Raw genomic sequence first — 25,325 nt, forward strand, 5'->3', positions numbered from 1 at the left:
CTACATTTGAGAACTCTTCGATATATTGCTACTACTCAGTCATCTGCATAGAAGCTCTCCGACAGATAGCCAGAGATTGCACCGGGAGACTATGTGTCTGTGATGACCTCCCATTTTTTTTTTTTCGTCCAGTTTAATAACACTCAAACATGACAGCTGACATCGGACACATCTCAAAAACAACCCAAGCAGCCTCAATTCCAAACACCCGGCCTCTGGGTATCCCTCCCATCATGCCATAGGAAAACAATAATAAAGGCATTCTGTGGACTGTCCTTAGATCAGTGTGCATTCGTGTATATGCCAGAGTACATAGTAATAGAGAGACGGCCGAGTGCTGATTCTTTGCAACACTGTCTATTTCCAAAGGGAGAGTCGTGTGCAATGGCATTTGCACTTTGGATTAACAAGGAAAGCAGACCTGGTTTCACCTGCTTCATGGTCTAACTTAGAAAAAGATGCTAACAAATGAACATTCTAGGGACCTTTGGAAAGAATCTCACATTTTCATGGACTCTCCCACTTTGAATCCATCAATCCCCATCCCCACCCCCAACACACACAAATGTAAGAATATTAAAACATGTGAGGTGTATTCAGAGACCAATATTTCACACCCCATCGCCCCAAACCTGTGATATGTGTACAACAGAGTCCATACACATTTCAGTCCCTTCTGTCTTTTAGGAATACGGGATCATATGTATATGAACAGTTCCGGGGCTGATCCGAGCACGTTGTCTCTGGTGTAAACCAGAGCTCCAGAGAAAGGAGGGTAGACATATTGGTTTGTTTTCTGGGGAATCAAATTGAGACAGACGATACACAGATGTGCCTGTGACAACACTTTTCACCCAAAGCCCAAGGGAGACACAGCTCCGTCGCCCGGAGTCGCCGGTCCCTTTAAGAAGACTCCGGTCTTCCCCCCAGTGGGCTCCAGCGGCGCCCGCAGCAAAAGGCAAACTTGCCTGGCTCATTGGGGGGGGGGGGGGGGCGGGGGGACGCCGCTGCTGGGTGGGAGCTGAGAGCGCGCCAGAGTGCGCTGCAGGCTTCTTTCCCCTTCCCCTTTCCTTAACCCTTGCGGGAGCGGAGGAACAGGGCGGTGCTGCAGCACCGACGAGCCGGGGCGCTGACTGCCGTGGGCTCCGGAAACTTTGCGCCGAGCGTGGGATTGACTAGGCAGAGCCGAGCCGCTCGGCTAGCTGGCCTGGGAAGGGACGGGGGAAGGGAGGCAGGAGGGAGGTCCGACCCTTCTGCACCCCAGGTCTCTAGCCCCGGGCGCTGGAAAGGCGGGGGTGCTACGGCCGCTGCGGCGGGGGGAGCTGTCCCTTCAGCACCATGGACCTGAAGCCTGGGCGTTAGGGAGGCGGAGGCGGGGCAACAGGCGGGAGCTGTCCCTTCAGCACCATGGACCTGAAGCCTGGGCGTTAGGGAGGCGGAGGCGGGGCAACAGGCGGTAGCTGTCCCTTCAGCCCCGCGGACCTTTGCCCTCAGATGAAAGCGCCCGGCCCCCGCCCCAGGACTCTGTCTTTTCTCCAGTTTGAGCGGGGGTGTCAGGAGCAGGCGGAGAGCTTTCCTGGGAGGCTGGGGAAGCAATGAACACTCTTCTCAGCGACTCGCCTCCCAGCAGTGCTATTTTTTGCCATCCGCCCTCACCCCCAGCACACGCGCTCGCACACACACGCACGCACGCACACACACACACATAAACCTCTCTGGATTTCTTTGCCTAGAGTCTCCCGGGGCTGTGAGGAGCCAGGCGCATCTCAAACCAAGCTGGCAGCTCCAGGCTCCGGAGCCATGCCCTGCACGGACCCTCCTCTTTACCAAGCTCCTGAGGAATGAAAGGAACCCAGGGATCCTCAGAAGGCAGCAGTGATGTGGACCAACCCCCTGGAACCTGCACCCTTCCAAGGGCCATAGGCGACCCAGGGAACCGGAGAGAGCTCCAGACAGGAAATCCCAGCTTTCCCAAAGTCTCTGTGGATGGTGACAAAAGGAGACCCGAATTTTTGGAAAAGCCTGCCCTAGGTTACCCAGCTGCAGAGTGATTTTCCCCTCTGGCATTGAACCTACCGCTCCAACCCCCAGCCATCCAGAGTACCATGAAGAATTATGAGGATGTGTGACAGAGGTATCCAGATGTTGATCACCACTGTGGGAGCCTTCGCAGCGTTTAGTTTAATGACCATTGCAGTGGGCACGGACTACTGGTTATATTCCAGAGGTGTGTGCAGGACTAAATCTACAAGTGATAATGAAACCAGCAGGAAGAATGAAGAAGTAATGACCCATTCGGGGCTGTGGAGGACCTGCTGCCTAGAAGGTATTTACAAATTTCTCGCAATGGCCCTAAACAATGCAGTCTCTGATATTCTGATATTCCAGTGGGTGTTTGGGGGAGATGGAGACAGTGATGGGGAAGGAGGAATAGTTTGAATTATTGCTGAGAATGTGCAGATGTCCAGATTGTTCCGGCAAGACTAATGCTGTGTGGGATGAAGAGGTTCGGTCTTACTGATTGTTTATGGTTTAAGCTTCAGGAGATGAGATTTTGTGGTACTCTTAAGCAGCTTCTGCAGTTGAGCAAAGTCTCCAGATCCAAAATTCCTAAGCGTATTGTGAACTGCTTTGATTTGTGGCTTGTGATGGGGTCTTTGGTTCTGCTTAAATTGCATTTCAGTGGGGGTTGGGGGGAGAGGGAGAGAGGAAGAGAGAGGAAGAAAGAGAGAGAGAGGGAAGGAGAGATGGAGAGAGAGACTGTGAGCTAGGCTGGCACACTCCGAGCTATTTCCTTATTTCTAACATAGTCTTATCAGTTTCTTCTGAGTTCAGTCTAAGTAGATATTTTCATGAACTTGCATTGCCAACCAGACTAACATATGTGAACCCCTACACACACACACACACACACACACACACACACACACACACATTTTAGCAAAACTTCCTTATTAATACATGTTTCATTCACTGTTTGGGACCAAAACAAAACTGGAGGGTTAGTATTTGATATCCACCTGTCTTCTTTCTTAAATCATCTCCAAACTCAACAAATATATTTTCATGACATTTGCACAAGATTGATTCTCCAAAAATCACAGTTTCTAATTTTAAAAATTGAGAATTTGCCCTAAATTATTACGAAGACAGCAGACCAATTATTAGAATGTCAAGCTCTTGGGTAGCCTGTCTCACTATTCAACTTGCTTTCACTACACCAGAAGTCACTCTCAGCAGCGCTGGGCAATGCCTGAATGTCAGTGGTAGTAAATAAAAAGATAGAGAAGAAAATCAAAGCTCTTGCGAGCTTATGTGCCTGAGGGAAGGCACTGGATTAGAGGGGCAGAAGGGAGTTTTCTCAGGCTTCCGAGCAATCTGTGAAGCTTGTCACACTGATGAGCAAGGAAATCTGGGTTTCCTGTATGTTGCCCTTCCCTGTTTGCCATTGGTTCTCCATGCCTGCATTCCCACTGGCTGGCTTTGTCGGGGCTTTTTGAGAACTTGCATTTATGTAAATCACTTAGGAAATCATGCTATGACATCACTTGCTAGTGTAATATTGCATCATTCTCTGGCCTTCTTCCCATGTCCTGACAGTCTGAACAACTGCTCTCCTGACTAGCACTACTATAATCGATTCTGTTTCCAACACAAATCTGCAACTGGTGGAAACCCCAGGTAGGAAAAGACTACTTTAAATGCAACAAGGATCACTGTGCTTGAAGTCAGAAGACCTGAGTAGTGCTGCAAACTATCTGTGTGACCTTGGCTAAGACATTTACCTCCTCCAACCTTCGCTAATCAATCTGGGAAAAGATTACTTTGGAATAGGTGATCATGAATTAGCACTACCCAAAGTTCTTAGTGTATCCAGTGTACCAATGGAAATTTTAGAACAATTCTTTCCCAAACATGGACAGAAATCTAATATTTGTGATCACTGGTGATCAGATGTGATGAAGTCATTTACCTTGGGGAAATTCCATAATTCTCTTTCCTCTATTGACAACAAAGAGTTGAATTACCTTTTGTAAAGCTGTGATTTGGTGGATGTCTTGATATCTACATGGTTCTAAGAATGACATAAAAAATCTGAGCCAAACAAGGTATATATGTAAACCATGTTTCAGTTATCCCTGGTTCTTCTGACTCTTGGAACAAAACCTGGGAATGTACAATTAAACACCAATTTTGGCTTCCCCTATTAGGGCCTAAAATCCCTAAATCCTTTCTCAGAATCTTTCAACTCATGGTTTCTCTCTTCTTCAACATCATGTCCTACACCCACAGTTTGTACAAAGAATTGGAACCCCACCCAGGCATTCTGTGGGCTTAGTGGGAGAAGTGAGAATTTGAATCAAGATGGAACTGGATGCATCCAAGATGTGCTCTTGGTCAGGTGAATTCTTTTGAGAAAATTTGTTGCAGTCTTCATGCAATTTGACTCAGACATATATATATTTTTTACATTTTTTGAAGTATTAAATACAGTAACTTTAATGAGTCACAGTGAATTTTTAGCTATGTATAGACCCATGGAACCAACACTCGGCCTTGGCTGGCATCTGAGCCAAGGTTTTTCGTAGGGTATTGAATATATCAAGTGTGCAAGGAATTTCAGTAACCTCTGATTTCCGGCATGCAATGGGCAGAATCCATCCTCTGGAGTAAAGGTGTATCCCTGTCTCTCATTCAGTATCTCTTGTCTCCTAGAGTCTCAACATCCTCATTCTTCTTGTCCTTTAGTGTCAAAGAGTAACTGGAGGTCTTGCAGCTCAGTGTTCCCTGATATCAAATTAGAAGAATCAATTCATCCACACTTTTTTAAGAGCCATGAGAGAATGTGGTTCTTTTGTCCAAAAGAGAATGCTCAGGAGGGACATGACAGCTGTCTGCAAATATCTGAAGAGTTGTCATGTAGGAAAGAGATTTGAAATGTTCTGTGTGGCCTCCAGGGGGTAGAAGTAAGATCTAGAAGAAAATAGGCTTTACCTCAATATGAATAACCATGCAATGTGGAGTAGAGAGCTTTAAGAGGTATGGGTTCTCTATCACCAACGATATTCAAAAATAAGGAAACTACATCAGTGTTTCCAAACTTGGGTAGTCATCAGAATCACATAGGGAGCATTAAGAAAAAAAAAAAAAAAAGATTATTAGGCCTCACAACTAGAGTCTCTGCTTCCACAGGTCTGTGGTGAATCTGAATTTTCTGAAACTCCTCCAAGCAATTCTGATGTTAAAGCCAACATGTATTGAGTATTTACAATGGGCCTGGCAACATTGCATGTGCTAAGAAGGATCACATCGCTCAAAGGAGAGAAGGGATGTTTCCAGTTTTCATTTCTATAACTCACTAGAATGTCATTTATATTTAGTACTTACTCTGTGCTAGCTCTGTTCTGACAATTTTGAAAAATTAACTTTTTCCTCTTCAGAGGAGCTCATTGATGGAGGTATTATTATTGTCCTGGTTTTATAGGTGAGGAAACTGAGGCCTGGAGAGAGTACAAGACCTGCCTGAGGTCACATACCTAAAGTCAGCAGGCACTCCTTCACCTAAGCCATGTTGCTTCTCAGAGCATTTGCTAAAGCACATTAATTCACGCTCCAGTGGATAGGTTGCTACTGGTACAAACATTAGCTTGTGAGAATGCCCAGACACAGGGTTTTTCCATTCAGAAGCCTCAGGTCCCAGAACACTCAGCATGCCTGTGCCTCATCTGCAGGGGTGCAGGAGACATCAGACAGGCACAGACTTGGAGATGGCAAAGGACACGTTTTGAATGAAGAAACAATCGACCTATGTAGAGACACCCACATTCAGAAAGCCTGACTCATTATCTGTATCTGGAAAGCACGCGAGGCATTCACAAAGTAGGGCCCCAACTTGCTGCGTGTTTTCAATGACAGCATGTGGATTTGAATGAGAACATTGTTTGGTGTATGATTTCCCCCATGAAGAAGACCCCTTGGAGCCCTAGACTCAAGCAAAGTGATGTATTTAGAGAATGCAAAGACCCCAGTGGCCTGGTAGCAAGGGACCCTGAGCTCTTGTCGCATTTTTATCACTACCAGTTACAGGAATTGTGCATGTTCTTTTCCTCCGTTGGGCCTCAGTTTACCCAGTTCTGAAATGAAAGCTTCAGATAGGGTTAGGGAGTGAACAAATCCCAGTGTCCATGTGGACGAGGCAGGTAATGTAACAGTTGCCAAGCATCTCACTGTCCTCTTAACTTGGTTCTATAGGGGGAAAGCCACTGCACTTGAGAGGGTATATGGTAACTGAAACATGGTCTCTGTGTGGGGGGCGACAGAGAATGGTGGGGACTGAGGCAAACTGGAGAACACAAGCCCCAATCTAAGGGACAATTACTATATGACTTGAGTTGATTCTTACCCTGGAGAAATGTGTCCCAAAATTTATCCCAATATTCCAGATATTTAAAAACCACGTGTAAAATCTCTTAAGTTTTAAAATGTGGCCAACAAAATTAACTTTTTAAAATTGCACTGCCTGCCAGCCCAAACTTTTCTCGTCATTGAATTTGACCCATAGGCTGCCAGTTTAAAGGCCCTTTTAATCCAAATTTCTGTTATTTCCCTATTTCATTCCTAAATTGTTGTCCATTAGTCAATAATCACTTTTTCAGTTCATTTTTTTAAAAAATGCTGACTAAGGGAATAAAGCCCACTTAGCTTTTAGGACAAGGAACTTAAAATTATGGAAAAGAGTTTCCATAAACTGCTATTTCTTCTACAGATGGGCCTGGATGACATCAAACATCTGGCTGAAAACCTGAAAAAAAAGATTTAGCCAGTCATTAGAAGTTCCCCCATATTTCCAAATCTCCAGATGGTTGACTTTTTCAGCCAGATGGGGTTGCAGCTTTATTTATGTGTTCAGAAGCCTTCGGGGAAGCTGCAAAGATGTGATTAAGGACAGGGATAAGAGAAGGACATAACCGTGGTTGAGTATTTCCTATGTGCCAAGCCCTGTGCTGAGTGCTCTCATATATGGTAACTCATACAGTTTTCATATTTCCTATCTCCCTCCAGTAGAAGAGAAGGACGGGGATCCTTGTCTGTTGGGAGCACCGCTCTACCTCTACAGCTTAGCAACAGTACTGAGTAGTCACTTCCGCTCCTCTGCTCTTACATCTGATGCTGCACCTTCCCTTAGATGGGGGTGCAGAATGCTCTGACCTACTCTTGACCTTGTCCCTGTTCCTTTCCCTGCATGGTTCCTCTTTGCTTCTAAAGCCCAAGAGGTAAATAGAGGAGAGGAGTGGACTGGAGTCTTAAGCAGAATGTGGGTGAGTGACTATGCCTGTGTTTGTGGGACCAGTCAGGATTGGGGAGGTGGCAGAGGTTGAGGTGCGAGCATGATAACATTCAACCAGAACATGTCTGTATAGCCATATTGCTTGCTAAAATGTTGAAATACTTGCCTACTTCTTGGTAAACAGCATCTGGCCCAAGTCCCCCATCAACCCTCCCCCTCCCACCACCACTATAGCTACCCTAGCTTCTTCTGGAACCTCCCAGACATCTATGAGATCTGTCCAGTAAAGGGTTAAGACCTAGCCCAACAGAGGCCATCGTGATCCCGACCCCGTGCTATGGAAACATCCATTCTGACTGGCTGGTCTCACGTCCTACCTGTGATTAAAAATTCTGAATCTTATTCCTACTTTCGTCATTGGTCGAAAAGACCTACTCCTCTTCTTTCTACCTCAAACCCAGCCAGCTACCTTCGGACTCCAAGATTCTACCCATCTTAAGAAGTAGATGATTTGAAAATAATTCTGTTCACTTCATCACTTGAAATTTTATTTTCTGAATTGGAAAAAAAGGCAAGGGATCTGCATTCCAAGGTTGGGTAACTACTGTGGGCTATTAACGTGGTGACTAGTGTGGGTTACTAGTGTGCATCGAGAAAAAATAAGAGAAGAAAAGAAACCCACAAAAAAAACCCACAAAAAAAAAAAACACAAGAAAGACTGTGCCCTTCGAATGTTTTCTTGGAGCAGTGTCTAACAATCCTATCAGAGGGGTCATCTGATTCTTTAGAGAAATGTAATTTTGTTTGGCTTAGTTTTATTATAGATAAAGGACCAGTGGTATAGTTAGATGCTTACTTGTAGAAAATTTGGAAAGATGCACATGAATTTGCTCATTAGAGGTGCAAATGATTTCTGTTCATCAGAAGAGATAAGCTCAAATGTAGATTTATTGCCCTCCCTTGAGGACATGAATCAGTTTTACATCTAACTTGACAATCTTACTTCAGAATTTTTTTTCCCTGAAAAATATATATAACATCCTCCTTTGAACTAGCTTTGTCATTCTGCTAGTTCTCTCATTGATGAGTTGAATTAAACTTGACATGAGCTCTTTGTATATTTTAGGAAAATGATGTTTCTAACTATTTAAAAATTATACTCTGACATGTGGAAGCACCCCCAGCGAAACCAATGTTTCTGAAAGAGACTCCCACAAGACTCCAAAGTTGTTTTGTGTTTTCCTCCATCCACATGACCCTGCCAGAGCCCACTTTTTCATTGTAGGAGCAAATGGGTCTTTAATCATTTGGGCACTGTTCTCTGACCACAGAGACTATGGGATAACAGCAGGGGTTTTGAAGTCAGGTGAACCTGGGTTCTTACCTGGATCCTGGTGTTTATTGGTTGCAATGCCTGGGAAATTGCTTCACCTCTGAGCTTGAGTTTCCTTGCCTGTAAAATGAAGACACACAGTAGCAAGCTCTAGCAACTGTTTCTATTTCTGTCCTTCTTGTCATACCTCTAAATAATACATTGACCAGTAGTCCACTGACATCCTTTTTAAACAACAACCATTTGCAAAGACAAATGATAAGCTAGCTTTCTTATGCCACCTCCCTTTCTCCCAAAACTTGTGGTTCCTCAGCGAGTTGCCTGTGGCTCCAAGAAGAATCATTCACAACGATTGAGGGTGCCTGCTAAAAAAAGAGAGGCTGGCATCACATTCCTGGGTTGGAGCCTGTTCCTCTGGCTGCTTCAATAAGGAGGCTGAGAGACGGAATAGCAATGGGGCTGCCTTTGTGGAATTGTGGGGGGGGGAGTTCTACAGGTTGTGTGGATCTGGTAGTGAAGGGCTAAGCTTGAGCCATTTGGGCAGTATCCCACCCAAGAGAGAAGCCCATTAGGCAAGAAGACCCCAGTCAGAGCTATACAACATCATGACGATGTTGCCCTGCACAGGGCTGCTGGGTCTAGGCGTGAAGCAGGGACTGAGAGTGAGCCCCCACCCCATTCCCCAAACCATGCACCTTGGCCCAGAGCTGAGTCCATCCAAAGGAAGGAGGACCTTTAAAAAATGTTCACAAGGTACTGTATAGTTCAACTGCAGGTCCCCCAGCATGGCGCCATGAGTTACCAGTGATGGGGGTACCAGAGGGGGATGGAAGATACTGGCTCAGACTCCAATATCCCATATGGGGGAGGGAAGTTGATGTAGGAAGGCCCCCTAGGGTTCTCCAATCACCAATGCATGTGCCTCCAAAAGTCAGTCAACATGTCGACCCCTGTCACGCAGAGAGCCCTGACGATCAGTGTTGGCTGGGGAAGTGGTAACAACATTTTACAGTAAAGGTTTGCAGACTCACCGAGCTAAGTGAAGTGACATTTTGGCCATTTCTTTTTCCTTCCTGTTCCCTGCCACAACACACCAAAGGCGCTAGAACCAAAAAAAGGGATGGGTAGAGATAGCGTATTGCAATCTGGAAGTTTTAACAGGCAAAAGTGAGTGGAAAGTTATGACCTCCGCCCAAAATGTCATTAAGGAAATGAGGGGTTGGATATAACACAGCTGAAAGCTAAAAATAAAACATATTCCACTAATTTGAGATTCTTCAATAAACAGGGTATATGTCATCATGTTTTGTCTCTAAAATTCTAAAGTTGGAAACCCAGTGGTGTGTATCTACTGTGATCTATAATTGTATCTCAGGGGTTGGCCAACTATAACCCTTGGGCCAAATTCAGCCCATGGACAATTTTCGTACAACCCACAGGCTAAGAATATTTTGCATTTTTAAGTAGTTGGAAAAAATGTAATAATATCCAATAGTATTTCATGACACATAAAAATGATGAGAAATCCACATTTTAGCATCTATACTTCTGCCTGTTGCCAATAAAAATTCTATGGAAATTTGTTTTCTCTCTTGTTATATATGTATAACATATAGTATCCTCAGTTTTGCTGCTTGGCCTGCAAAGCCTAAAATATTTACTGTCTGGCCCTTTACAGAAGAAGTAAAGTTTGCCAACTCCTGTTATATCTCAGTGGAGAGGCATGGAGGAATCTATAATAACGTTTTATTTCTAGAAGTACCCTTTGTTTTCCTGAGAATATTGGTTGTTGGGGGGCAGTGGTGGGGTTTTTTTGTACTATTTGTCTTTATCGCAGACTCTTCATCTGAGCAGGTGTTCTGTGAGTTCTCTTCTCTTTCCTGCAGAACTTGCACTTAGTTAGCTCCTTGCCCAGTTAGTACTATTTTAATTCTTCCTGAGACATGGAGAGGTTGAAAGAAAGTCAGTGGGATCCCTCCCTTGTAAAGGGCTCCTGAAAAATGCAGCCCCTGCTCCGGTACACAGGGACTGACATCTGTCCGGGCTGACCAGAGGGAAAAACTTTGGGAACCGGTGTTCTGATGGTAATGAAAAGAACAGGACACCAGAGAGAGGGTGAAGGTAGACTCGATCAGACATGGTCACCGAGTGAGGGTGAAGAAATTGACGTCCACCAAAAAAGAGGCAATTGCTATTGGAAGTCAGATAGAAATCCCCCTCCATTTGCTCTGCGGATAAGGTTCAGCAAGCTCATGAAAACACAAGACAAATATTCTGGAAATGGGTGCTTTTATGGAGACAGATTCATCCTCCAAAAATGTTAAGAAACACTAAAGTAGAGCCTAGGGCAAAGGTAAAAGCTGGCATGACCTGAGGATCTCCCAAACCGAGATGGGAATTGAAGACGTAGAAGTACACAAGGTGTGCCAGAGGAGACCCAGTGGGTATGAGGAGGGAAAGTGACAAAACCCTAAGGAGCATTAACACTTGAGGGGCAGGAAGCAGAGGAGCTGGTGAAAATTGGAAAGAAAAGCAGAGATGAAGAAGAAGTGATCAAGATTTGACTCACATTTTAAGGGTCTGCAGAGGCTTGCTCTAAAAGGATGGAGAACGGTTAAGGCGAGACTAGCAGCTCTCCGGCCCACGAGGTTTGCATGAGAGGACCCATGTCCAGGGCATACCTGCCCTTCCTCCTGGAATCAGTAAACAGGTAGGGCATCCATAGGGATCCTGGGGGCTACATCCAAGGAAGCTGCAGAAGGAGAGGCTGGGCCCTGAGAACCCCAGAAAGACGTGCCAAGGAAATAATAAATAGCTAACACTTAATGAACACCTTCTGTGTGCCAGGCTGTGATTACTACGGCAGACCAAGCATTTATTTCTGGACTAACCCCTGAGCATTGATTGATTGGTTGATTGATTGATTGATTGACTTAACAGACACATACTGTACCTGCCACTGTTCTAAGTGAGCACTTGGCAAATATCATTTGATATTTAAATTACGTCTTCAGGAGGTAGACACTGCTATACTCCCTGCTTTACAAATAGGAGAACGGAGACCCAGAGAGCACACGGTTGATAACAGAGCTGGGATTCCAACCCTCCCCTGTGCTGCCTTTCGTGACTGTACTCCAGGCTTTTGGATAAGCACCTCGTGTAAACAGATGCGGCTCATAATAGCCCTGCATACTGCTCACTATAGACCTGTTCCACCCACAAGGAGACTTGAAGCTCATAGAAGTGAGGTAGCTTGTGCTAGATCGCCCGCTAGTGTGCTCCCCAAAAGCTTCACCCTCACTACCACACTGCAGTGCCTTTGCTGAAGGACCGGGCTGGTGGGCGGGTCTCCTCCAACCTGCTCACTCCTTTTTATTTTTTGGGTTTTTTAAAATAAGATTTTACTTATCTGAGCGAGTGAGTAAGAGAGAGAGAGCAAGCATGAGCTGAAGAGGAGGAGAGAGAAAGGGAGAAGCAGACTCCCTGCTGAGCGGGGAGCCCGATGGTGTTTGATCCCAGAACTCCAGGATCATGACCTGAGCAGAGGGCAGACAACCGACTGAGCCACCCAGGTGTCCCTCCAGCCTGCTCACTCCTATGTCAAGAAGGGTTAGGCGTCAGTCACTGGCTCTGAGCCAACCAGAACATTTGTGTAAAATAATTACCCCAGCCTTTCCCAATTGTTATTACAAATCCAGCAAGGTCAGGGAAAAGAAACGGTAAAGCTAACAAGATTTAGATATTGTAGCAATGGGCTGCTGAGAAACGCCCCCTCTGGAGATCAAATGTAAATTTTCTTTAAATGGCAACACCAATCATTTGGAAGTGAGAAGAGCTGAGTTTCTTAAGGAGTTTCTGATTCAATGCAAGTGGGCAGAGCATTGGAGATTTTTGCATCTTCTACACTGGATTTGGATGTCTGCAAACTTGGGGATGCCATTAGGTTCATGGCTGTCCCACTTCCCAAGCGGTAAACTTGGACACGTCATTTGTTTTACTTCTTCAAGCTTTTGACTCTGTGTCAGGCAGGAATCAAGTTCTGGTTTAAGGATCTGCAGCCAGATTTTCGTGCGGCACTCAAAGAGCGAAAATCATCTTGGAAGAACACAGACACCCATTAGACATGCCATAGACCAATGCACCAGGCCTGGTTCTTAATGACCTTGGGCTTGGAGAGGCCAGAAGTGGGCAACTAAGATGAGGTTGAGGTGAGGCAAGCAAAGCCTGACACCCTATACCTACCTTTCAACCTGCGTGTTTTAAGAAATATTATCCACGATCTTTTTGCTGCCCAAATACACTACCAACCTTATTTTGCTGAACTGGCACATAGTAGAGGCTCAATAAGTATGCAGTGAATTTGTTCCTTGAGAGTAGGCAATCCAATAACCTTGAGCTTCTCCTAGGGAACCCATGCTAATCACTACCAATCACTCTTCTGGTCTTAAGTACTTATAAACCACTTTTAAAATAATGTGCCCTATAATTGCCATCTTAATAATTGGTAATTCAGTAGCCTGTATTTGGAGGAAGTCTGGCTTCATGGTCTTGAAAATCTCTACATCATCTGTCCGTCCCTTCTTTTCCATTTTTTCTCCTCAACGATTACGCAGAGTCGTCCAATAATCCGGGTACAAAGCTGGGGAAAGACAAAAGTAAATACATGTTGTGTGGACATATTGTGGGCAAACCCAGCAGATACTGTTTCCATTTCTCGTGTTTCAGAGTCTATCTATACTTGGTTACCTGCGTGTTTGGGAAATCGAATCTCCACCACTCTGCATTCTGTAGCATATGCTATTCAGCGTCACGCAAAGCTGCTTTGGAACACAATAATGCCTACCTGTGAAAATGCTTCCAAAAATCACAGGTAACTGTTGAAGCATCTTCTACCATTTCAACTATCACAAAATCCTACTGTCACCTGTGGAAATTCGTTTTGGCATGCAGCAGTTTGTACAGATGCATTATTTACAACAAATCGCTGTGACCCTTTGCAAATTGCAGGACGACAGAACCAATTAGCTGTTTATCAGCTTAAGGTGCCTGAAAATATACCCTACCGAGTAAGCCCTGGTTTTTCAAAATATTACTTTTCACCAAAGACAAATCTGGCTTGTGATCAAAATGCTCTAAGTGTTTAGACAAAAATCAAAAGATCAAATCAAGAGGCAATGATGTTAATCTGAGTCAGAGGTCTACTGCACAGCATAGTAATGGCCTTCCTCTGCTTTTTCACTCTGTGCTGAGTGATGGCTTAGCTCCTGAGCACAGGGGAGATGACAGGGTTAGGTTCCAAGAGATAATAAGGTCTGAACCAAGGAAAATTCAGTCTGGACCACCCCCGAAGATGATTTTCCAGTTATAGTTCCTGGGTCTGGGCTGCAGTGCCATCCCTTTGGCTTAGGTAATGGACGGTCCTTGCCAAACCGTCCAAAAGCTCGAAGGTTCACTGGACTGGGAAAGGGAAAGAGATTGTAAATAGGGTGATCGAGGTAGGCTTCCGTGAGAAGGTGACATTTAATCCTGGGTATAAAGGAGATGAGGAACCAAGCCAGGTGGCTATCAGATGGAAAGAGCATTCCAGATGGGAAAAAGCAGCAAGTGCAAAGGCCCAGGGGTAGGACATGGATGGAGTATTCAAGGAGCAAGGGAGTCACTGCAGCTGAAGAGGGTGATGAGCTCAGAGGAGGGAGTATATCAGTTGAGGGGTCTAGACCCCAGATTGTGGAAGACCTTGAAGGATGTTGTAAGAACTCTGACTTTGACTCTGAGTGAACTAGAAGGCTTTGGAGGTTTTGAGCTGAAGACTGACACGTTCTTGAGTTCGTCACGTCCAGGTCTTTTCAATGGAGTTCTTTGCTGCTTGATGGAAGGAACACTTTGTCCTGTGACTTCCTTTGCTTTTCTCAGGCAAGAACTTCAGCTCTAGTCTTTAAAGTTTTTGCCTCATCTTGCCCTGTTGCTTCTCAAAGACTGGGCACAGTGGAACAATATCCATTCACCATCATCTTCCTTCTTCCCCTGAAAGCAAGTCCCTGGTCTCTTATTGTTTTCAGTATTGTATTTCTTACTGTGGGGAAATGGGGGGATAATAGTGTTGTGGAAGTTTCTCATGTTTATCAAATCTTGCAAAGTTCTTTGACTCATCCTTCCCAATGGGCAGCCCCTCCTAACTCAGATTCTCACCCTCCTCCAGCTCAGGCCAACATCTTCTCCCACTCTGGTACCCCTTCTCAGCTGGAGATCCAATAGGGGGTGGGAAGTGAGTGATCTGCAGGTGGGGGAACTCCAGCCTGGCTCCTGGCTCTTTACATCCTTACTGAGCACCTACTAGGTGCTAGACTTTATGCTAGGTGCTAAAGATTTGGCAGAGAACAAAATAGACAAGTTCCCGTCTTTGGGAAGTTCAAAACTGTAGAGGGAAGATGCTGAGAAACTCCTCTAAGCGAACAGAGCAGGGCATTCCTGGAGAAGGGAGTAGGAGTCCTGGGTTAGTCAGTGGGAGGAGCGGCTTGCCACAGAATGTTCTCTTAGGGGTATGCATCTTTTGAAGGGGTCTGGCCTACAACAAATGCCCAAAACACATTTGCCAAATGCCCTGCAAGGCTGCATTGGTTACACAGAGAAGAACGGACTTCTCCTGAGTGCTGAGGGGTGGAATGGAAATGAATTCAGAACTCCTGGTTTCCTATCCTCAAGCAGATGGAAAAGAAAGCAGGACGATAGCCTACTTCTAGAAATCCATGGAGACAAACTGAATGACTGTACATTCCTCTTGGTTTACATTTTTAAACTCTCTTTAAAAAAAAGAAAGCCTGGATATTTGATTTTTGTCATGCTCTTTGCATGGCATATTTTTCTTACTGTATTTTTTAAAAACACTCAACATTCAAGTAACACAAAAACACATTCTCAGTATAAACTTTTAAAGCAAAACAGACGCCGGTTCCCCTGTACTCTATCTGTATCACCGCCCCTCCTTGCCCGCAGATGACTGCTACTTCCATGAACTTCTAATAAATATCATTTCCCTATCTTTCTGCTCCGCCACGTCAAAGAGATTAGAAAGGCTGTGTTTTTCTCTTCCAGTTCAAATCCTTCACCAATGACTCAAAAGCTTTTAAAAATTATCTTATAATTTACTAAGGCATTTAATCATGCACATTATTTCTAAAAATTAAATCACGCAGAAGGGTTCTTAATGACAAGCACCTGTCTCTCGGGGTGTTTCCTCCCCCTCGTCCCAAGTTCTACGGCTCAGAGCAAGGGTGTTTTCCCCCTCTTTAACCATTTCTGATTCGGCTCTTGCGGTGGTTACATCTCTATCTCTAGGTAACGCGTTTATCCTCTGTTTCTCGATTTATAAGCTATTGACTTCCTGCCATAATAGGTGAGGATTTAGTTAAGACATTCTACCCTCTGTATTGATATCCTTTCCAATTTCTAAAAGTGGCATAAATGCTTATTTCCTTTCCCATCCACCTTGGATAGAACGGGTCAGCTTCCAGCTTTCTAGAATGGTGGTGTCCACATTCCTCCTTTCCACTTACCCTTTGTTTTCTCTTTGTCAAGATTTCATTCCGTTTGCATTTGACTCTGTAACTCTGCTAATGCCCTCCCCCCAAAGCTGGGGCTATGGGTCAGTTCCGAAGTTTGAAAGCCAATGAAATTATTATGATTAGGCAGACAATGTTCAGTGCAAAGCGGTTTTCTAGGACTTCATTTTCTCTTTGTGGTTTCAATGTCACCATCTCGTGGCCGTTCAAAAAAACAAAACAAAAAAAGGTCCAAATGGAGTCCCTTTTCGGTAATACGTATCCAGTTGTTCAAAATCATGCCTCATATTTTTCTGTGTCACACTTGGGCTTTTTGGTACAGTTTTCATTTTTCCCGGAGTTTCGTGAAGACTGAAAGGTTTGTTATTGTTGTTTTCTGAGCAAAATTGGGCTTTTTAAATATAAGTCCTAAGGTGGGGGAAAGAACGTTCTCGAAAAATCATACTACCCCCTTCTTTTTTTTTTCTGCTTTCTCAGGACAGTGTAGTACTTAAGAGCTCACCTCTATGGCCGGATTGCTCGGGCTCAGATCCCAGGTCAACAATGCATCAACAGTGTGCTAATGCTACCTAACCTCCCTGTGTCTCTGTTTTCATCTGTAAAATTGGGGTATGACTGCCCGTCCTCATGAGGTTGCTATAGGTACTTGATGAGTTCATACTTGTACAGCACATAGAACAGCGTCTGGCACATCCAAGTACTAACTTGGTGATGGTTGTTACCATCTTCCTGTGGTAAACAGAATGGACGGAATCTGCCCATCTGCATCGTTCTGCCCACAGAAAGGAACCCTCCAGAACATGGTTACCACCATTCTGCTTAGTCCCCCCAAAGCTTCAGATCTTTGCCTTCTGGGGGCAAAGCCAGTGATAACAGCTGATGGAGACCCTATGGGGGAATTAGATTCACGGTCTCTACTGACATCGTAAGCCTGACTCTTCTCATTCTGGTTGCTGAGGTGGCCAAAACCTTAAAGAATCTGTATTGGAGAATATCCCCCAGAGGAGCCACATTGAGGACCCAATTAGCCCTTGATGAATAACAATGGCAAGTGCATATCAAGTGCTTTACATGCATGATCTCAGTTCTCTCAAGAGCTCCATGGGGTGTTATACCCATTTTACTGATGAGCAAATGGAACACAGCAAAGTAACTTCCAAATTCTCCCAACTAGTGAGCAATCGAGGTGGGACTCAACCTTGTGTCTTTCAAGTCTGAGAATCGAGGTCCTTAATGCTGATGGAAGAGCGCAGTGTTCTCACGGGGTGTTCTGTTAATCCCTGGTGGTAAAAGAGGCCCCCCGAGACCATTTAATGGGGCTCTGCAAGGTCGGAACTACTTCCGAGTAGTAATAAGGTGTGATTTGTCTTTTTCATGGTGTTGACATTTGCACGGATGATGCCAAAGCAGCAGTGGGTGAGGCAGCCAGAGCCCAAGCTCCCACAAAGGCTGCAGTGCCAACCGATCCTAGTTGTCACTGAATTCATCACCACCACTCCCTCCCAGTGAAAGAAAGTGCTACTTTCCCTTTAAACATCCTCAGTGAAACAGTAAAGAAGTATTCATCTTATTAAATTTTATGACATCTCCAACCTCACATACAACAAAATGGGAAGGACCCAGAAAGCGCCTCAGTGACGAGCCAAAACCCACTGTTAGTCTCCAGCAAAACCACTTGTGCAACTGAGTTGTGTGCTGAACTGGCTGCAGTTTTTCCATAAAACACCATATTTACTTGAAAGAATGACTGACAGGCAAATTATGGTTATTCAGGCTTGGATATTTGGCAGACATTTTCTTGAAAATGAGCTAAGTGAGCCTGTCACTTCAAGGAAAGCCAATGATGGCATCTGTTGCCAAGGATGGAATTCAAGATTTCAAACGAAAATTACAATTATGCTGGTGTCTGCCCCTTGAGTGAATGTGACTTTTTTATATATATATTGTGTCATGACATGTGCCGAATTTGGAAGACCTGTATAACTCTGGGAACCAATATTTGTCAAATGACCAATGCATGGCATTAAAGAATTATCCTTGGGTAAAAGATTCAGTCAAAATATGGCATTAGAACAAGGATTTTCATGCCCAAGAGCATGAAAAGTTAATTAGTGTGGCTTCAGATTCCACACTGCAATCAGCCTTTAAGCTTGTTGAGTTTTGGTGTAGTATCAAAGAAGAAGATCCACAATTATCTTCAAAGGCTATTCAGATACTCCCTTCTTTGCCAACCACGTATCTGGGTGAGGCTGGGTTTTCTTCCTGTGCTTCAACCAAAACGTTTGGCAGCAGATCAAGTACAGAAGCAGATATGAGAATCTGTCTTCTATTAAGCCAGACATTAAAGAGATTTGCAAAAATGTAAAAACAAATAACACTCTTCTATTTTTTGTGGGTGGGGGGGTGGTGTGGAAAATATCATTATTTTTCATAGAAATATGTTATTTCTGTTAACATGCAGTTGCATTTAACATTATTTGCAAATGAATTTTAAAATAAATATTTGTACATGTTCTGAGTTATATTTTCCAAAACAGGAAATATAAGCAAATATAACCCACGTTAACAATGGCTCAATAATTTGCACAAATATAACGGAGTCCTGAGACCAAAACCTTTGAGAATCTCTGCTACAACCTATTTTAATTCTGTTGACAACCTTCAGGTGGTTGAGGAGGGAAACCAAGGAGCCATTTTCGTACTTTTCTGGGAAGATTTCCTTCTAGTTCTGCCTTATCTTCCCCACTGAGAGATGAAACAGTCCCTTGGCGTGTTCCAGTCCCTCTGCTCTGAGTTCTCTTTAGCAGCAGCTAAGCTCCGCCATTGTTCTGCCATCACTAGGATGTAAGAGGCAATGTGAGGTTCCAGCAAATGCTGAAAGCAATGTCTTTGATTAAAATGCAACCCTGCTGATATAAAGTCTGACAGGGCCTGAAGGATTCATCGCGCCTTGTGTCTTTGTTCATGAACACTAACAAAGCTCGGCCATGATTCCACAAAGAGCTGGAGGCTCAGGATCTGTGGAGAGATTCCTTACATGTGAGACAAAGCAAAGTGCAGGAACACTGAGCTGATTCTTCAGGGTCTTAGTAGATGGGGGTTTGCATTTATAAACTGTCTCCTCTCTACCTATAATCAAAGAACCCTGTGCATGAAGATGGAGAGTTTAGAGAAGGGAGGGGACTGCGGGGCTGCCATTGATGGGGCATATCTTCTGGCCAGTCCCAGTGCGAGGCATTGGGAAGCAGAGAGAAGTGAGAAATAGAAGGAAGGTTTGCGGATGCTGCCAGGAATGTCTGCTCTTGTTGGTCTGTTGGTTTGCCACCCCCCTCTTCTGGTAAGAGTATTCTGATCTGCTTTTTGGGCTACCGTGTCACACCATCGCTCCATCCTCCGTCCATGTGGCTTGAGTGGAAAGGACTCCAGCCTGGCTCTCAGTAGGAGCACATGACCCAGGAATGACCTTGAAGATTATCAGAAGGTATCAAGAGTATATGCTAAGGCAGTGGTTCTTAACAGAGGATGATATTGCCCTTCCAGGGACATTTACCAATGTCTGGTGACACTTTTGGTTGTCACCAGGTGGGGGTGTAGGGGAGTGCTAGTGGCACATAGAGGGGGAGGCCAGGGATGATAGATAAACGCGCTGCAATGCATAAGACAGCCCCTTACGACAAACAGCTATCCAATATCAACAGTGCTAGTGGGCGGAGAGACCTCATTGGAAGATCGTGGGAAGACATGGAAGGCTTTTAAGCAGAGGAGTGATGTGCTCTGAACCCACATTTTTTAAAGTACAGTCAGGAAACAGATTTTAGAGATTTCAAAGTGAAGCTTAAGAGAGGGGTGCCTGAGTGGTTCAGTTGGTTAAGCATCCAACTCTTGAACTCAGCTCAGGTCTCCATGTCACAGTCCTGAGTTCAAGCCCCACACTGGGCTCCATGCTGGTGGTGGAGCCTACTTAGAGAGACACATAGATAGGTAGATAGATAGATAGATGATAGATAAAGTAGAGACATAAGCCACGGGACTATTGCAATGACTCCAGTAATAGAAGATTCTAGAAGTTTGATCTGGAAATACATATTTGGAAATTGTCAGTAGCAAATGTGGGACCTTGGGTGTGAACAAGAGCCTCCACTAAGGCTGCAAAAAATAAGAGACCCAAAGACAACCATGTTTTTTGCACAACCAAGTATATAGCAAGTTAATTAATGACTTATGCGCCAGCTCCTATGCTATCATTTGCAGGATCATGTTTGTCCCTTTTGACAAGGCGTATCGTTCCCAGTTTACAGGTAAGAAAACTCAGAAACAGAGATTTAAGTAACCCGCGCAGAGTCACAACCCTAATTATCACCTGAGACAAAATGAACTCACAACAGCACAACTCCCTGGTCATTTCCTTTAACCACTAAACTGCTGCCTCCCCAGGCTGAGAAGTATCTTCCAAAAGAGAAATTATTTCTCTCACAAGAACTGAAAGATGAAGGGGAGCTAGAGAGATGGACAAATGAGGTGGTGCTCCAGGAAGAGCACGCACGGCGGTCTCGGGGCTAGAAAGAGCATGGCGTCGCAGGGAAAGCCAAGCATTCCGTAAGGGCTGGAGGAGGGTGTACATTCACAGGCGGGATGAGTGACAAGGATAGCAGGGGCCATGTCATGCCGATCTGTGGGAAGGTGTGTTAAGTTTATCCTGAGAGCAACAGGAATCCTTTGGAACATTAAGGATGGAAGTTTAAAAATCTGACATGATAAGGTTTTCATTTTTGAGGCTCATTCTTGTTGCCAAGTGGACAGTCGATGGGGGGATGGGAGAAGAATATTTGAAGGCCAGCTCGAAGTCCTCCATGCAATAATCCAGGGGCGGTGGTGGATTTCCCTACTGGGGAAGTGAGTGGTGACAGAGACACTGGCTGTGACTTTGGGAGATGCTTTAAAAATGGGAAACAACGGAATTCCGTTTGTTATAGGCCAAGTGCAAGAGGAGACCAAGTCAGGGGACTCCCGTGTTTCTGGCTTTAACCTTTGAGTGGATGGCGATGCCTTCTACGGATGGGGAGTTTATAGGGGGAGCTGGTAATTAGGTTTCAAACATGTTGAATGTGCAGCTTCCCATCTCACATTCGAGTGGGGTGTTAAATGAAGGCAACCGGATTCGCTAATCTTGAACTTATAAGGGATGTTTTATCTAATTACTTCCCCATATTCATCACTGTATTTTTTGATGAGGAAACAGTCAAACATGTATGTTCCAACCGCCGCTAATTCTATTACAGACGACCAGGGAAAGGTTATTAGATGAGGCTCTGTGTGACAGGGGAACTGATGTTAAAAGTCTGAATGCAGGTCATGGAGGGCATGGCCAGTCTAACCGGGCACTGATAGAGTTTACTGGTCGTGGAAAGCAAGCTGTGTATACCAATGGTCCTTCCATTTCTGACTTGTTGTCTGATTTGGGGTGAACATTAAAGAAAATATTCATAAAGGGTGACCTTTTGAAGTTTGAAATGATGGTTTCGGCTAATTTCCATTCCAGCCCTGGGGCTGCTGCTTGAAGGTCATGAGCTTGAAGCTCCTGACTTGTCTCTAGTCCGTGCTCTCCACCAATATTTGGAAAAGGCCAGTATTATCTTTATCCTTAAAATGCCCATCCTTTGGATGAAGGATCATCATTCCTCATTCTGGGACCACACACTGAGAATGAAAAATGTACTGAGTGCTGAGCTTGTGTTAACAGCAAGACCCAGTCTATTCTGATGCCTTGGGGAGCATATTGTCTGAGGTCCTAATAGTACAACAATACTGCTGTGTCATGTAGAGTTCATTCTGTTGCAAGTGACAGAAAACCCACTTCTGATTGACTTAAGAAAAGAGAGACAGAGAGATCTCTGTTGGCTCACATAGTCCGTATGGTAAAGGCATAGCTCACACAGGGATCAAGCTCACACGCACGCTATTTCTCTTATCGTGATTTCTCTGTTTCCTCTCTGTTGACTTCATTTCATAGTAATGGATGAGTGCTGGTTCGTAAACTGGCCCCCGCACCCGGAGGGCAAAGTGAGATCCAAGAAAGAGTTAAACGACTCCAGACTGGAAACGGTGGCAGTTTTAACAAGCAAGGGAACTCACATACAGCAAGATGAGGCATTCTCTGCATCTCCTGCCAGAATCTTAAAATGTACATAGAAACCTTAACTGGGTTCAGTCACATAGCCAGTCGGGATGGTCTCAATACCACCTTACTCTCTCAAGGCTACCTCCTTGCAAAGGGCTCCCACTGTGGGGACTGTGGGATAACACACTCCAAGGATGGGAGTGAGAGCATGAGGAGTCTCCAGTTGGCTGGGTCCAGCTCATAGGTCAGCCTGCAGCCACATCCTCTCAATGACCTCCTCCAAAACTGAGAGACTCAAGGATACAATATAGATAACATTATGCAACTCTCAGGGCTCTATTCTTCTTTGCTTGAATCCAGGCTTAGGGCATAAATTTCTTTTGCAGCAAGCAAAGGTCTCCTTGCGTTTCGTTGGCACTGATTCAGTCACATGTCCATTATTGACCCTATCATTGTAGATCAGAGGGGTCCTGAAGAGCTGATTGGCTCAGGGTTGAGTCTTGTGGTTTAACCTTGGTAGGAGAGGCATAGACCCCAGAGATAATTATGAGGATAAACAACAAGCATTACTGATTAATTACTGCATCTCAGGCATTGTTCTAAGTCGTATGCTCCTTGTAACAACCCTTGGACGTACCTACCCTTGTTATCGCCCTTCTAATGAGGAAAGCCAAAATACAGTGAGGTTAAATAACTTGCCCAAGGACCCACAGCTGGTAAATGACAAAACCAAGGTACAGAGAGGCGAGGTACCTTTCCAAAGACGCGCAGATGGAAAATGATGGAGCCCCAGATTAAATTAAGGCAGCCTCCCACGGCGCGGGCTTTAACCCTAAATTAGGATCCAGTTACCAGATGTCTGCTGTCACTCAACACTTTGTAGTTACAGAGGACTTTCATACGTGACTTCATTTTTCCTCCCAACTTTAGGAGTGATGTAGGACTTGGGAACATTATCTTCATTTTCTGATGAGGAAATTGAAGTTCAGGTTGCGTGGTTTGCTCTAACTCAAACATCAGTGGAACAAAAGCTCTTCCTTTCTGATTCTGCAGTAAGGTAGCCTAAGAATTTAATAAATGCTGGGGAAAACACAAAGGCCTGGAAATGTGTATTGGGCTTCTAGCAAGCTGATCCTGAAGGCTTTACCCCTTGGTGCTTACATGTTACTTTCCTTCTGTGTTTGTTGTAAGCAGATGGGAGAACCCCAAGAATGTGGACGCAAAGTTGCCCTACATATTTAAACACCAAATTAAACTATTTATGAATTACGAAGGAGTCAAGCCACACAGAGTTGAATTAGGACCTTTATCTTTTATTAAATTCACACACACCCACGTAATAATTCTGTATCTATTTCTGGATTTTCTATTCTTTTCTTTTAATCTATATTTCTATTTCTGAGGATATATCATATTGTAGTCTGAATTAACATAGCTTTATAAGACACTTCATGTGAGAAGGACATGTTTTCCTTTCCCATGCTTCTTTAACAACATCTTCTCAGTTCTTTTTTTTTTTTTTAATTTCTGTTGTTCAAACCACACAGTCTGTGGTATTTTTTTTTTCAAGATTTTATTTATTTATTTATCAGAGAGAGAGAGAGCACATGCAGGCAGAGTGGCAGGCAGAGGCAGAGAGAGAAGCAGGCTCCCTGCCAAGCAAGGAGCCCAATGCGGGACTTGATCCCAGGACCCTGAGATCATGACCCGAGCCGAAGGCAGTGGCTTAACGGACTGAGCCACCCAGGCGTCCAAATCTTCTCAGTTCTTATGTTTTGATTTTCCGTGAATTTTCTGACTGTTCTATCAAATTGCCAGAAAAACTGGAATGTTATTAAAATTTTAATTAATAGAGTTATTTGGGCACAATTGACCTCTTTCGAACATTAAGTCATCCGCCATTGAAAAACCTAATACACCTCCCATTTCTTAATGTTTACCTTTATGTCTTTTAGAGACTTTCATTTTCCTCGTTCAACCTGTGCCTTGATTGGGTACATTGTTTGTAGGTAGGTTTTATATTTCGGGTTACTAATGTTAATGGGTGGTGTTTCGCAAGATATTTTCTGACTGGTTAGTACTACTGGTATGTGGGCAATTTATTGATCTGTAATGATCTATTTGTAAGCTGCTTGAACTTTCTTAGTGGTGCCAGATGCACTGTAATTAACTTAATTTGGTTTTCCAGGTAAACAATGATATCCTCTGCAAATAACAGAAATCCACCTCACCCCTGCTTTTTTTCCTTTGAGTCTTAGAGAATAGTGTTAAGAAGCCGTGATGCTTGAGGACCACCTTGCCTTGATCCTGACCATAATTGTAATGTCTTGCAGACAGTGTCTCTCAAAGTGCGGTTGCAGATTTGGATACAAATCCCAGAATTTGTGCAAACCTAGTGCTTTGCATTTTAGCAAACTCCCAGGGGTGATTCCTGGTCCCCCTATGGGGAACCGCTGCTCCAGGTTTCACCAAGAAGCCCAGTATTTGCTATTGCTTTAAAATGTTAATGTCTCGTTATCATGCTATGGATTTTTCCATCAACGTATAGCTAAGAAGGAATTTTAATTGGGTGTGGAGGTTTCCACGTTTGGATATCCATTGACATTGTGAGCTTTCTGTCCTTTGGCTGGGTACTAGGTGAAGTTAATGCTGTTCCTATTAGCAAACTACCAGTCACTCTTGTACTAAATCTTTCTGAGACACATTTTATCTTTGATAATGCTGAAATAGATTTGCTAATATGTAATTTAGGGGTTTTCCTCTGTCTTTGTCCGTGACAGTTGCCTTTTTGTATGCCATCTGCATCAAGTTTGGGAATCAGAATGGTAGTAGCTTGACAAAATGATTTTCTACACTGTGAACTAGATTCCACGGCATGAAATTTTTCATATAAAACCTTCTGGGCCTGGGGCTTTCTCAAAAAGTAGTTCTTTGACAACTTCTCTCATGTCTATATGCCTATAACCTTTTTCTGGAGGCTTTTTTGTTACCTAGAACATCATTTCACTTCATAGAAATATATAAATG

General features: G+C 44.2%; 1 protein-coding gene across 1 annotated transcript in view; it reads left to right on the forward strand.

Annotated features, from left to right (window-relative positions):
• The first annotated feature begins 1,020 nt into the window (after positions 1-1,020).
• The window catches only part of CACNG3 (calcium voltage-gated channel auxiliary subunit gamma 3), an 81,769-nt gene continuing 57,464 nt past the window's right edge, over positions 1,021-25,325 (forward strand). Inside the window, exon 1 of the mRNA XM_059155325.1 lies at positions 1,021-2,326. Within this exon, the coding sequence (XP_059011308.1) occupies positions 2,116-2,326 (211 nt within the window). The 5' untranslated portion in view covers positions 1,021-2,115. The remainder of the gene's footprint in view (positions 2,327-25,325) is intronic.

Source organism: Mustela lutreola, chromosome 17 (assembly GCF_030435805.1).
Source record: "Mustela lutreola isolate mMusLut2 chromosome 17, mMusLut2.pri, whole genome shotgun sequence".
Classification (NCBI taxonomy): domain Eukaryota; kingdom Metazoa; phylum Chordata; class Mammalia; order Carnivora; family Mustelidae; genus Mustela; species Mustela lutreola.